Source organism: Antechinus flavipes, chromosome 3, assembly GCF_016432865.1.
Source record: "Antechinus flavipes isolate AdamAnt ecotype Samford, QLD, Australia chromosome 3, AdamAnt_v2, whole genome shotgun sequence".
In the NCBI taxonomy this organism is placed as follows: Eukaryota; Metazoa; Chordata; class Mammalia; order Dasyuromorphia; family Dasyuridae; genus Antechinus; species Antechinus flavipes.
The window spans coordinates 465,299,765-465,315,638 of record NC_067400.1 but is presented as its reverse complement, the minus strand read 5'-3'; the positions used below and the strand labels follow the sequence as shown (position 1 = coordinate 465,315,638).

General features: G+C 33.5%; 1 protein-coding gene across 4 annotated transcripts in view; it reads left to right on the top strand.

The window, feature by feature from the left end:
- The window catches only part of IFT88 (intraflagellar transport 88), a 100,663-nt gene that overhangs the window by 63,873 nt on the left and 20,916 nt on the right, over positions 1-15,874 (top strand). For all 4 annotated transcript variants that reach the window (XM_051986590.1, XM_051986591.1, XM_051986589.1 and 1 more), the window contains one exon: positions 8,955-9,021. In XM_051986590.1, coding sequence (XP_051842550.1) covers positions 8,955-9,021 — 67 coding nt within the window. The remainder of the gene's footprint in view (positions 1-8,954; positions 9,022-15,874) is intronic.

The window sequence follows — 15,874 nt, the reverse complement described above, 5'->3', positions numbered from 1 at the left end:
GCCTGGTATATAAAAAGTACTTAATAAAAGCCTCTTGACTAGATAATAGTCATCCATCTTCACTAAGGATGAAATAAAAAGAATTAAGTTTAAAAAAACAGCAGGAAATTGTTTGCAAGAACAAAACAGAAGTTTGACATCCTAGGTACATGTTCAAGCTGTATGAGACTGGGATAGGTATTAGTACATTTTCCCATTGATAAATTTGCTTTTTAGGTAATAGTGTAATATTCAAACATTCACAAAATCTCAGGATCGTAGATTTAGAGCTGGATGGGATTGTAGAGTCCATCACATCTAACCTTTTCAATGTACAAATTAGGAAACTGAAGCATAGGGAGGCTAATTGTGCATGCATTAATAGGACATGCAGTTAGTAAGTATGTGAGGCAGGATTTGAACTCAAGATATTCTGACTCCATATCCAGCATCCTTGCCTACTTGTGCCAGAATGTTCACTAGCAGAAATACCTTTCCCAAAAATTTAAATTATTCAAAAGGAAGGAATTTATGATAGTAAGGTCAAATCTATACAAATGAAATGATGGAACTATGCCATAAGCCAGTTTTTTTGGAAGCCACTGAATAATTTGCTTGAATCAATTAGTGTAATAGAACCATGGAATCACAAATGCCTCATTTAGTTAAAACCCTAAATGCATGAATTCCTTCTACCACTTCCTTGACAGGTAATCATCAAGCCCTGGGTAATTACCTGTCAGAAATACAAATTTTCATGAAAGCAATCCATTCCATTTTTTGATAGCTCAAATTGTTAGGAAGTTCTTTCTCAACTGAACTGAAATCTGATGCAGTTTTCCCTTTTTTATATCAGTTTCTTCCTGGTAGCCCTTTGTCTCATACCCCCTAATCTCCCACCCTTCAGAATCCTTCCTCATATAACCAACAAGCCTCCTTTTGTTCTTAGTTGTGCTTTTTGGAAGTTTACAAAATTAATTCAGTTTTCCTCCTCTCCAGGCAAAACATGCCCACTAACTTTACAGTATATCTGTATATACAGTATATCAGTCTTCTTCAACAAGTAGACTTAGCCTAACGTTTGTTAAAACAGTGGAATAATAAGAAAATCTTCCTTGGAGGTCTCAAAACTAGACCAAATCATGTGATTTAGATGAATGCTTTTAATTTTATGCCACACACTTGGAAAGGAAACTTAAGTAATCTTGCCAGGTGTTCTGCCCACCACCTTCTACTAAAATATTTTCAGAGATAAATGGGCTATTGAAGAAATTTCTACTAGAATTTTCTTTCCTTGTCAGCCTTTTATGTATCAGGCTTATTCAGGCTTATTGTGTCGTCTTATTGAATTAATTAAAGATATAACTTTGACTACCAATGTTAAAATCTGAATTTGTATTTAAAATCAAATATGTTAATTTGAATAAAACAAGTTTTCCAATTAAATTGAAATCTTAAATTTGCTAGTCAGGTTTGTGTTCTTAATTGCAATCATTCTAATACAGTTTGTTTAAGTTGTTTAGCTGAAATAGTGAATTGGGAGAACTTTTTAATGTAATCTGTTTATCCCATTCCCTACTTACTATTTCTTTTATGTGTAAAAATTGTTCTAATAATATTAAGCTGACCATCTTCATGATCTAATTCTAACATTCACAGAAACCTGAATTACCCACTTCTTTTTAATTTTGACATTGCTGGTTACCGTTGCTATATTACACTTGACTTACTAACCTCATGTCTCCATCAGATATGCTGCCTGCCTGATAATTCTTTCACTAACAGTCTATTTGTCTTAACTTCTCTTCTCTTCTTCAATGTTTATGATTTTGACCTCTGATTCATCCTTACATTTGTTTTCTTGCTTTACTTTTTTCTTTCCCCTTTTGCTTCTTTCCCTCAAAGCTATTTTTCTTCTATTCTGTCAAATACTTTTTTTCATCTGGTTTCCTTCTTTTCTAGAGGCAAATGAATGTGGCATTGTGAATATACACAGAAAATGTAATTAAAACTATCTTCTTTATGAATTGGTCCCCGGCTCTTCTCTTTCCTATTTCTCCAATTTCTTAAATATTCTACATAGAGTCGGCATTCTTTCCTTTGTTTCTCTCAAAAAAATTTGGTTGTTAACTTGACTATTTTGTCCAGAAAAAAAACAAAATACTGCTTTCATGGTTAAAGCTCATTTTACTACTTATGTTGGCAGGGATTAGATGTTTGTTAAATAAACTTTGTCTTAGGCTCAAAGAATTAGAACTGTGGGTCATCTAGTCTAATTCCTTCATTTTACAGATAAGGAAACCAAGGTCTAGAAAAAGTTAAATGACTTGCCCATATATAAGTAGTAAGTGGCAGAGTCAGGTTATGAACCATTTCCTCAAATTCCCAATTAAGTCCCCCTTTCACTATACTGTTCTGTATATGTGGATAGTTGTGACTGTGACTCCAGGAAAAAATAATTAAAATTCTTGTGAAAGCAAACTTTTCAATTACTTTAAAATTGTTCAACTATATGCAAACAATTTACATACTAATTACAAGTAATCATTAAAATAGATTTCAAAAGGATTGCTACTAGGCTACATTTTGTTAATCTAGTTTGATTTACTGTATGTACTTATAAATAAAAATTTACATTTCCTTTAAAACATGGTTACTTAACCTTTCTTGTCATGGATTTTTTCAGCAGTCTGGTGAAGCCTATGGCTCCTTTATCAGAATAATATTTTTAAATGCATAAAATACATTGGATTACAAAAAATATCAATTATATTGAAATAGATTTATCAAAAAAAATTTAAGAACAAAATTACAGGTGCCAGATTAAGAAACTGTTTTAAAGTAGTTCATACATTTTAGTTATTTGAACAATTCTTTCTCCTGAAAAGTCTAAATTAGTGAGATTTTATTTCTACTTCTACAACATAGCTATAATGTAACCTCTCTTTTTTCCTTATCACCCAGTTCAAATCATGGAGCTACTTTACAATTTAGAAAACCAGGGGAGAGTAGGAATAGCAGTGGGCTTTGGACTAACTCAGGAGGTGTTGGGGTGAGTTGGTGGTGGGGCAAGTCACTCCACTTTTCAGGGCCTCACTTACCTCATCAATAAAATTAAGTTGTTGCCCTAGAATTTTTCTAAGGGCCTTTCCAGCAGTAATGTTCCACCTTGTGAATATGAAATACTATAAGCATCTCTTCAAAATCAAAATTATGACCTTTCACAAGGCGCTGCAACATTCAACTTGTAATTTCACAGAAGACCCTTTGTTTTCCCTGTACTTACGCCATAATGATTTTCATCTTTTCCTTTCACTAACTTTCTCTTCTTACCATTTCAGGGCTTCTCTCAAATTTCCACTTAGCAAGAGATTCTCCTTTTCTCTTTTCTTAAACAACTTTCTTACAAATCTTTCTTAAAATTCTATCTTATAAAACTTCCTTAGCATTTTTTTTCCTTAAGTTTTTCTTTTAGAGGCTAAGGAGAAAAATAAATGAGAAAGAAAAAATGAGGAAATGGAAGGAAGAGAAAAAAATTCTAACATCTCAGACTTGACTTCTCATCTAGTGATTATATGATCCAGTTGCTTTGTTTGTCTTTCTCAGATTGTGAACACATTGGACAGGGAAGTCTTTCCTTTGCTCCATATAATTCATAAAATAATGCTAGTAATAAAGTAATAACAAGTAATGAAAAAAACTAAGCTAAGCTTGAGCTCTTCTAAGTTGTGCTTTTAAAGCATGTTATCTTTCTGATTATTCCTACTTTGTAGTTTTAGTGATCTGAATGAGAAAAAAAAATTGCAAGAGACTCAGTGAGTTTTCTCTAGGATTGCTTACTTCTATTGTCCTTTAATAAAACCATTATATATACATTACTTGTCATTGCCCATTCTATTTTCAGATATTTCTGAGTAAAGTTTATGGCTTCTGTGATTTCACTAGAAAGATTGTCTACTTTGTGGGTTATAAACAATTCTTAGATTAATTAAGACTAGGATTGTCATAGATCTTTTATGCAAGAAATTGAATTGCTTCATTTCACATTATTACCCCAATCTACTCTTTGGAGGTGACATTGAACAATAAAAATGCCCAAGATGTAGAAGTGAGAAAAGAAATAGAGTGCTTGAGTAATCTGTTCTTGACTACCAGAGAGGTCATTTGTAAATAGTCTACAAAAAACCTGGTTGCTATTTCAATTTGGATAAAGATTATCATTAAATTTCAGTAAATATTTATGAAGCATTTATTATATGCCAAACACTATGCTAAATATTGGGGATGCAAAGAAAATGCAAAAACAGTCTCTGCTTCTTAAGGAGTTTATGTCCTCTTGAGGGAGACTATGTAAATAAATCGGTATATACTAATAAAGATACATAAAGAGGAGTAGGATGAGACGAAGGCCTGCTGCAGAAATAGTCTTAAAGGAAACCAGAGATACCAAAAGGTAAAAAGAGGAAGAACATTCTTTTCTTGGGGGTCAGAACAGTAAAAAGACCCAGAGATGGGAAATTGTCACATTGGGAAGATAGAAAGTAGACTGGTCCTGTGGGATTATGGTAGGAAAGGGCAGTAAAGTATGAGAAGGCTGGAAAATAAGAAGAAGCCAGATTGCATTTTACCCTTATTTTATTTACAACTATGCCCCCAAATTCAATTCATTTGACCAGCTTATTTTCACCCTTCTGCTAATAGTAATATTACATATCTTATTATAGTATTACCAGTTAGGAAAAATAACTAAAATTTACATAGTTAATACTGACCTACCATGATCAGAAGATTTTCGTATCCATAATATTATCTCCTAACTTAGCTTTATCACTTTCCTGTGACTCTTCCTTACCCCTAGGACCACCTTTAGAGGATAATAAAAAATGAAATAAATTCAAGGTATGGATTTTTAAAAATTGTTATAAAACAGGATTCTATCTGCAGCTTTGTTAATGCTTTTTAGACTTCTGAATCTGAGATATATTAATAATATAAAAATATCACAGCCTCGCAAAAATTGAGAGCCTATGGGCTAATAGATTTAAAAACCATCACAATTTCATTTACCCTTTCCACAAAAACATTACATGTTTTTCCAATATCGTTCTCTAGTGGTTTATCATTCCCCATTCAGTTAAGCTTTTTTCTTTATTTTATACATTCTACCCTATGAAATATGATTTAAAAACTGGATGTATATAGTTCTACCTAGGGAAGGTCTGCTGTTTTATACTTATGTAGGGAGAAAAGAAAAATTTCTTATTTTGTGCTCCCTTGAGGTATTTTCCAAGATTGAGTGAATATTCTGAAATACCTATTTTAAGGCCAATTGCCTCAAGGAAAGCAGTCACTTTATGCTGCAAGCAAGAATGTGGGAGTGAAGCCAAAGAGACACTTTTCTTCCCTCTGCTTGGAGGACCCAAGTTTTTGCTAGTGATGAAAAAATCTGGAATATTCATCCTTAATAGTTAGCAGGTCCAGACATAAAAAACATTAGTCTGACAACATGAAATATATTGTGAACTTGAATGTAAAAACTAACATAAGTCCAACAGCAAAGAGAATTTTTATATAGTTTCACTTTTCTGCATCATTACACATGAAATATGGCTGTAAAGGATGGTCCAAGTTGAACAATGTGTTTGGAAAAGAGCAGAATGGAAAAATAAAGAACAGGAAGTAAGGCTTAAATCAAGTCCTTAATGTGAGAAGGGAAGAAAATAACATTCTTAAAAGAATTGGGAAAGTAAACTAGTTAGAGACAAAAATAAAACCAACATGGAAATTTCTCATATAGCACATACAAGTTTTAATTGATGTTCCAAAATGCTTTTTATTTGGCTCTTTTTTTAGTATTTTGAGAAAGTAAATTGCAGTCATTTAAATTCCATTTTCTAAATTTCAAAATAGGTCGGTAAAACATTGCTGTATGCAAATATTTGCTTTTATTTTTCATTCAAAGATAGTAGCATAAAAATTCCAGAAATGCATTGTTTTGACTAGAGTTAAAAATGTCATATGGTTTTCAAAAATCATTATAAAATGTGATGCACACATATCCAACATGATGGCCAGTAGCCATGTGACATAACAGAATAAGCATGTGCTCTTGCTAATAGGGATCTGATTTCAGTTAAGAATTCACAACTTTAGGAACAAGCAAAAACATATTCTTTAGACTTGATACACATAAAAAATGACAAATATTGAAGCAAATATTTGCAGCAAGCAACAAATGCAACAAAAGACTTAGGCAGGTCATCTGTATTAGTTCACATTATACATTATCATAAACTTCAGCAACATTCATTAAGAGTCCTACATCTCTGACTTTCTGCTAATAAGATCATGATACTGGTATTGATTACATGTAAGCAAAATATTGTATATGAAGTAAAGCATGTAAAGTGTTTTGCAAACCTTTAAAATATGATGTAAATGTTGGCTATTATTATTATTATTAATAAGGCTGCCAACATATTTCCCTTCAGGCTCTTAATTTATGATGTTCCATATATGTCCTTTAATTGATATATTCATAGAATTGGACTCACTGATGATATATCTCTTCATTTTTTTCTTTCTGGATTTATAATCATCTTTTTTATATCTCCAATATGATTATTTATTACCCTTATTTGTATGTTTGTGTATATACTTCATTGTAAAAACCGAGTATCATTTTTAGTAGATTTTATGTAAAGTTAAGTAAGCTAATAATAAAATTATTTTTAATTAAGTAAAAATGAATTCCCAGCTATATTCATTATGTGCATTCAAGAGTCCACAAGAAAGGACAAGATCACCACTCCAGGATCAGATCAGAGGTGGGGTGGGGTTATCCTAAATTTCTCTTGCCTTCTGGTGAAACCTATGGACCCTTTTGTAAAAGAATGTTTTAAATATATAAAATAAAGCACATAAGATTATAAAGGAAATCAACTATATTGAAATATAATTATCAAATAATAATTTTTAAAAATTCTCAGACCCTTTAAGAACCCTTACTCTAGCTAGATCAGGACTTCTTAAAACTTTTTTCCATTCATGACCTCTTTTCACCTGAGAAATTTTTACATGATCCTGGGTGTATAGATCTATAAAAGAGGTATACAAAGCAAACATTACTGATGATGAATAGCATAATTTAGCAACCTCCACATTTAGTTACATGATCCCAAATGGGGTCGTGACCCACAGTTTAAAAAGCTGGGTTGCAGACCATTCAAGGGTCAAGAGATAAGATCCATTTTCCAGGCAATGTTAATCTTCAGCAGGCTCAGTCTGTTTCTGGTAGATTTATCTCTAAGATGGAAACAAATGCTGTGCTGGAATAGAAATGAGTAAATTAATGATATTTATGTACTGTAACTGCTGCACTACACAATAATCCACATATACAGTACCTTCTGGATCATTTTTATTTGCATGAATCTCTAGGACTTTTATCTGCGTGGTTTTAAAGCAATTGTAAATTTGGAATTGTCATCTTCATTGGGTTTTAAACAGGAAGAACTTTCATATGAATTACAGAAACAACACGATATATTACATAAAACATTTCACATTATTTGCTTATTAGAATAGTGATAAAAAGGTTAGTCATATTCTCAGTGAAAATTCTGAAATCCTGGAATTCACTTTCTCTATCAAATTCCAGATTTGTTATCTTTAGACATGGTGCAAAACATTTACATAAGATTTTAAATTGTATTGCCGATTTTTCAAGTAAGCTTTAAATGTATCTATTGAGTTAATAAATAACTTTCATTTGTGCATTATGAACATAAATCTGGGGAATGTGAGTGTCAGACCAGAATGAAAGCAAAGTCAAAATCATAGTATATTGTTATGGTTTGAAAAGGTTTTTGTTACATCTTACTAAATACAAAAGTACTGAGGCTTGCATACAACTTCAGCATACAGATATGTCCTGAAAAATTAAAAGGTAATTTTAGGGATGAGAGATTGTAAAATTATGAAATTTTGCAATTTTCAAGAATATAATCTATTAGAACAACCATTTTGTCTCTTGAAATAACCGCTAGATTATTAATGAAGGATAGTTTAAGCCAAAGTATGCATTGACATTTTAAAATTCATTTTTTCAATGTAAACTAGTATCAAATAAGTATATGTTTATATATTGAAATACTCTGTACTTTTGTGATCAAAACATATACATGAAAATATAAACATTCAGTTAGAGGCAAAGCCAATGTTAATATTCATATTCTGACTTGTGCAAAACACAAAATAACAGTAAATTTTTTTACATAAACCTAAAAATAACACAGCTGGGAGATGTTTATAATGTTTTAGTGGTGTGAAGCAAAGAAGGGGAATAGTTCCAAGAATGTAGACATTTTAATGGACAGATGTTTTAGAGGCTTTTAAGAGTACTTTCATTTTAGAAGTCAGATTTAACAAACAAACTAAAATAACTTCCCCTCTCCCTTCCCTCCTGCCTCCTCCCCATCCCCCCCACCCCTGAAAACTAATGCTATGCCAGGTATTTTAAATGTCAGACTCTTAGAGTCAATATTCCCTTGTCACTTTTCCATTCCTCCACTTCTTTTATACTCCTTTCATGCACACTTAGTCCACAAACATATATAATAAGAAAGTATTATTTGCTTGTGAGTTTTATTAGACAGAGATTAGTTAGAACGTAAAATAAAATGACACTTTGAATATCTTTCCAAAGTTTTGTAGGTTTTTGCATTTATTTTAAAAACACCAGATACACATTTTCAACTCACTCTCATTTCTATATAAATCTTCAAGTAATAGTAGATTTGAATTTAAACTTTAAGGGGAAAAGTAATAAAATGCAGTCTGTCTTATAGTATACAGAGCACTGTTGATAAAAATTCAGCCCTTTGGCCCATGTTCAGCCCTGAATCATATGCAGGGTAACTGTGTTACTATACCTAGGGCTTGTTGCGTTAAACTTGTCCCTCTTCTTGCTCTAGCGCATAAAGTCTGGCAGAGACATCAGTGGCAGTGCTCGTAGCAAAAGAGAGGGAAGTTCGGGCAGTGGTAAGTATTTTCAGTTTTTCTAAAGCTGTGGAATAGTGAAATTTCCAGTACGTGGTTTCTAAAAGAAATAGGATCTTGAAGTAGTAATCCTTGATATCCTTTTTTTTTTCCTGCTAACTAGATTTGGGGCAGGAGAGCCTGGGATAACATTCTAATTAGTGAGAGGAGATAACAACTTGCATAGCTGAAAATTCATTAAAAAATTATATTTTAAAAGTTTCATTCATTTCAACTGTATTCTAACATGAACTATGATAAAGTTAGGTCTTCTGAAACTGAATAGATAGATTTTAAAATTGTAATTAGCCTAGTAATAGATATAAATGAGTACTTACATGAATATAGTTTTATCTTAAAACATTCTTACTAAATTGTTATTTTACCAATTTATTTAGATAAATACTTTTTTTGTAAATATTGCAAAGATAAGCTTCAATTCAAATTAAGGTTGAATTATTGTGGATACCAAATTAATAGAGACTAAATGAGGTTTTCACTATGTTTTTGTTTATAATTCTGGATTTTAAGAAAGTACCATGAGAAGTAGTGGAATGTGGTAGTATACTAAGTCAAGTCTTTATTCCTACTTGTGGCTTCATTACTTGCCTTGCACAAGTTCTTTTTTCTCTCTGTTTCAATTTCTCTATCAGTGTAGGATTTCTTAACTTTAGAGGAATGTTGTCATATTGAAGTTTTGAAAATGAATTAATTGATTAATTTGGATAACAAATGCTAAATTTACATATATAATCATAGATGCAGAGATAAATACCCAGATGTTTATAGATATATCTATATGTGTGTGTTTATATAATATGTACATGACCCAGGCCATACACATAGACTAATTGTATTTTTGTGTGCCTGTTTATAATATGGCAATTGATTTAAAAATAACAATTGATACTTAGGCAGTCAACCTGATTAACTCTCTATTCTGTGTCCCATTTACCTTTTCAAGTGCTGAATTCTCACCTAAAGTTTTAACTTCCTATCCAGATTCTGATACTAATACTATTCCTAAATAGAGAAAAGAAAAGGAACTCTAGTCAATCCAACCAATACTTATTGAATGACTATTTACCCCAGAGCACTGTACAAAGGCACTAGATAATATGTATATTATTATTAATTATATATATTCACATATATATACATACACACACACACACACACACATATATATATATACACACAATAGTATAATAGTACACTATACTGGTGGAATGAGGAAAGATTTCATGAAGGAGATGGCTTCTGAATTGCACTTTACATAATGTATAAAAATTCAACAGCAAGTGGAAGTGAGAGGCATAGTGTGAGCAAAGGTTAGATGTGAAAGTTCCAGGTATATATGGGTTTGGGTGCCAAGTCGAGTTTAGCCAGAAAATATTCTATGTGAAGAGGAGTAATATAAGTTAAGACCACATTAAAGAGGCATCATGCTGCAGAGAAGCATTTGAACTTTACTCAGGCAGCAAAGGAACCATTGAAAAGTTCTGAGCAAAGAACCATTGAGGCAGCTTTGCATCCTGACCTTGGTAACCCATATTCAAACTATTGTGTTCCTGTGTTCTCTTATGATTTAAGTCTCTAACATGCCATTTAGCACTGCATTTCCTTTCTTCAAACCTGAGTCTTCCATGGTTCAGCCCTATTTACTTGGTATTATATCTTTCTGCCACCTCTCATCTATCAGACCACCTGCCACTTTTTTCCTCCCAAATATATGTAAAGATAGCTTTCTACATTCACCTTTGCAAAACTTTGTGTTCCAAATTTTTCTTCCTTTCTCCTCCTTTCCTCCTTCTCCAAACAGCAAGCAATCTAAAATAAACATTCACATTTCTTCTAAACATATTTCCATATTCATCATACAGCTCAAGAAAAATCAGATCAAAAATGGAAAAAAAAAAAAAGAAAGAAAAAAAGGAACAACAAACAAAAAAAAAGGAGAAAATATAATGTTTTGATCTACATTCAGTCTCCATAGTGTTCTCTCTCTGGATGTAGATGGCACTTCTATCCCAAGTCTATGAATTGCTGAAAAGATACAAGTCTATAAGAGTTGATCATCTCATAATCTTATTACTGTGTTCAATGTTTTCTTGGTTCTGCTCACTTCACTCAGCATTAATTCATGTGAGTCCAAGCATTTCTGAAATCAGCCTGCTGATCTTTTCTTGTAGAACAATAATATAACATTATCTTCATATACCATAATTTATTCAGCCATTTCCTCAATAATTGAACATCCACTCAGTTTCCATTTCTCTACCGCTACAAAAGGACTACTGCCTACAAAAAGTACTACAAACATTTTTGCACATGTCATTCTTGATCTCTGTGGCCTTTGACATTGTTGATCACCCTCTTCTTGATAATCTCTTCTTTCTTGGTTTTTGGGACACTATTCTCTCCTGCTTCTCCTTTTACTTATCAGACTGCTCTTTCTTAGTCTCCTTTGCTGAATCCTCATCCATATCACATTCTCTAATCATAGATATCCCCAAAACCTAGGCTCTGTCTTGGGCTTTCTTCTCCCTCAAGAAGATTTCACTTGGTGATCTCATCAGTTCCTAAAGATTTAATTTATACCTGTATGCTGATAATTCTCATATTGACCTATCCTGCCTTAAACTTCTGCTGACCTCTAATCTTACATTTCCAACTGTCTTTCAGACCTCTCAAACTGGGTGTCCAGTAGACACCTTAAACTCAAAATGTCTAGAACAGAACTCATTGTCTTTTCCCCTAAAGCTTCCCCAGCTTACTGCCTTGCTCCATACTTTGTTACTGTCAAGATCACCATCATCCTTCTAGTTCCCCAAGCTCGCAATCTAGGTGTAATCTTCAGCTCCCATTGCCACATGCAGTCTTTTGCCAAGCCCTGTCAAATTCATCTTGAAACACTCCCTTCTCAGATAATGTCACCTCATATTTGAACTACTACATTCAGCCTTCTGCCGAGTCTGCTTGCCTCAAGTCTCTTCTGATCATACCCTGAATAGCCCAGTGATTCTGAATTCCTTTGGGTTATTATCCAAACTTCATCCATTACCCTCAACCTTCCCACCCCAAATTTTCATTCTAACTCTACTCCACTGTGTCCTCTGAAATGCCTGTTCCATGTCCATCAACCTTAACCATTATAAATCTTTTCTTCTCCCATTCGTTCAACTTCTAGTTATTTCTGAAACTTTACTCCTCCCAGATGACACAGCCTCCCTGACCATTCTTTCCAATACTGGCTGTACTTTTACATATTTCCCCTCAGAGTGGGAAGTTAGACTATGCTTTGCTCCCCATTGTCACTTCCAAATTCTTTCTCTAGCTCCAGGGATATATCAATCAATAACAGCTCCATCTCTAAGATTCATGCTGTTCATCTCTACTACTCAATAAAAATCCTGCTTGCTGTTATCTACAGACCTCCAGGTTCATGGCTCACAATTCTTCTCTTCTCCCCGACTCCTGCCTTCATACAAGGGGACTTCAACATGTATAATGACTTTTCCTCAAACATCCTACCATTCCGTTCCTCACTCTACTCACTTTTCATGACCATTCTTCCATCCCACTTCTGGGATGTGATACACTTTTGTCTCACATGAAGGTAGTCATATCCATGGTGATCTTGCAATTACCCACAAATATATTATTATTTCCTCTATGTTCAAGAATTCTCAAATCTCCTTATGCAAACATAATTTATTGGCTTTCCATCTCTACTCCTTCCTTCCCTCACCAAACCCTACTCTTTGCCCACACCATAACCTCTAGTCCCTTGATCCCTCAGTTCTCTCCCTAACTACTTCCCTTATACTAGATATTTTCTTATCTTTTTCCTACTTTTACCTTTTGTTGAATCATTCAGTCATCTCTTTTCTCTAGTCCCTTGCTCTCTTATCATTTCATTGATCTAAGTCTTAGCCTTGGATCTCCCATCATCTATCACCTTGGGTCCTACAAACCTGCTGCTTAACAAAGATAAACTCATACAACTGTTTTGTTTGGGTTAAATTTATCTTATAACTTAAACTAGACCCCACTGCTAGGTATAATAATACCTCCCTTAAAGCTTACTATCCCACTCTCTACAAAGGCTGTCTCTCATGATGAAGTGACCTAAGTCCCTCACTATAGCTAATCCTTCTACCTGCTTAAATGATTCCATGCCATAGTATCTTCTCCAGCATATTGCCACCTCTGTCATACCCACTGTATCACTTATTTTCATTTCTATGTACTAAATTCTTCCCTGTTACCTACAGATATACCCATATCTCTCCTATCCTCAAAAAATCTTCACTTGATCATTCTTTCCTCTGGAACTATTATCCTAAATGCCTTTTTCCTCTAGAACTATTATCCTAAATGCTTTTTTACCTTTGTAGCTAACCTCCTTGAACATATATAATGTGCGCCTCAAGTTTTCTCCTTTTGACCTTAACATTTACTAAAACTGTTTTCTTCAAATTTACAAGTGATCTTTTAACTGACAAATTCAGTGGACTCCTTTCAATTTTTTCTCCTCAATCTCTTTGTAGCTTTTGACACAGTTGATCAGCATTTCCCATTTGGTAATTTCTTCTAAGTTTTCAGGACCACATTATTAGCTGTTTCTCTTATCAGTCTACTCATCATTCTTACTTGCTAAATCCTCATTTATCATTTCTATATTGGTATTCTTAAATTACCTATTCTTCCTTAACCACTCTGCTAACTCCCAGTGATATATCTCTAGTTACTTTTTCGATATCCCAAACTAGATATCCAATAGACATCTTAAACTTAGTATGTCAAAGATGAAATACATTTTTACCACTAAATCTGCTGGCTTCCCTAGATAAAAGTCCCAAATAAAAATCTTACCTTCTGTAGGAAGCCTGTCCCAATTCCTCTTAATTCTACTGTCTTTTCATTTCCTATTATTCTGTACATAGCTTATTTGTACCTGTTTGTTTGCTTTTTGTCTTATTTGCTTGTAATCTCATTCATTAGATTGTAAACTTCTTGAGGGCAGGAACTTTAGCCTCTTTTTTTTTAAGCACAGTAACTGATATATTATAGTCACTTAATAATTACCTATTACCTAACTGGTCAATTGACTTAGACCTTCTATTACCTATCCTACTCCTGCATGGGTAAGTAACTGGATTTTGGATCATTTCCTCTAGAGAGACTGAGCTGCCAATGTGAGACTTGCCTTTAAACTGATGGTACATATACTTTTTTCTCAAAAAGAGATTTTTCTTTTTATCTTTATTTCAACTTCCGACAGCTGAATTTCATCCAGCCCTGAAGTTTTGCCTTCATGGGTGATGAGATCCTTTTCATCTCAGGTCAAGCCTGTCGCTCTGATAGCATTAGGATAGCATAGTGAACCCCAAAATAACTTGGAAGCTGAGACTAGGATTCTTCACAAGCCATTATCAAACAATGGAATCGACTTAACATTCTAAAGGAAAGATTTCCATTTGAATTTTCTGCCAATATATCAAGCTTAAAATCTTAAATTCCCTTTTGACTCCTTCCTCCATTTATCTCTCACATCCTTCAATCACTGAAACTTACTGAGTCTACTTCCACGGTATCACTTGCATTCATCCAAGTCTACATTGCTATAGTTGAAACCCTTCCCTCAAATGCAATAGTCACAGTACCTCATAGCATTCCCAAGCCTTCCCAAATGGGCTCTACTTATTCTCTGGAACTATAAAACTTGATTGCCATGGCTTCTATGTCACAGGAATTTCTCACTTAAATAGATCTCCAAATCTTGATTCATTTTCTTACCTTGGCCATTCAACATTAGATTTAGAAGTATACTCTGAAACTTGTCCCAGTGGATTTCTTTCCATCAGTACCAGGAGTATTCCTGACAGACATGGACCTAACAAACAAAATATTGTGTCCCATGTCAAAGAAGTTGGATGAGGACCACCAAGCACAGCTGGATGTTGCCCTCATTTAATAGCAAATTGGGAATAGATGATGTAATTTCTCTTGAGGTAAAGAACCAGAAGTTCTCTGAAATTTTGAGCATGCAGAAGAAGAGCCCATTAACTACCATACAAAAACTTATGAGGTAGAGCTGCTTATTAAAACTGGCCAACTCCATTGCCTTTTTAGGTACTCAGGATGCCCTTGAAATTCCAGCCTTGGCTCCTGGCCACTTATTTTCAGTTTAGGTTTCTGGGGACCTTTCCTATTATTTTTTAAATTTTTAGAGGTGGTACCCAATGGCAGTCTTACCCCCACTTCCCATATTACTTTCTGAACCTTTAGTCAGAGTTCTTAAATATACTTGGCTAATGCTTGATGTGGACCTCAGAATTCACTATATTGACACTAGAGTCTTTCCCATAATGCCAAAACCCTTTTAGATTGCCACTGAATTTCTGATGTGTGTAATTGCTCCAGCTTTCTGAGGTAGGCTTTCACCTGATATCAATATTTCCATGCAGGCATTTGAAGATATCTCTTAGATGTGACAAAAATCAAAAAATAAAATATAATTGGACCAGTAAAATGACAGCAGCATGCAGAATTTTAACATTTTTTAGCATAGTCTTCTGCATTAGGAATCTTTTCATTAATATGAAATGATAAAATCAAATACTAGAAATGGAACAATTCTGAAGTCAGATTTGATTTATCTATCTTAATATCATAGTTTCATAATTTGTTTAAAATTTGAAGTGCTACATTCCAGAACTTCAATATTTATATTTTTCTTGGGTTTTTTCCCTCCTTTTAACAAATCACTATTAGTCTGTTTTGAAAGTTTTCCCATCCAAAGTTTGATTACTAAATTTTATTTCCTTTTTTGAGAAACTTCATCTTGAAA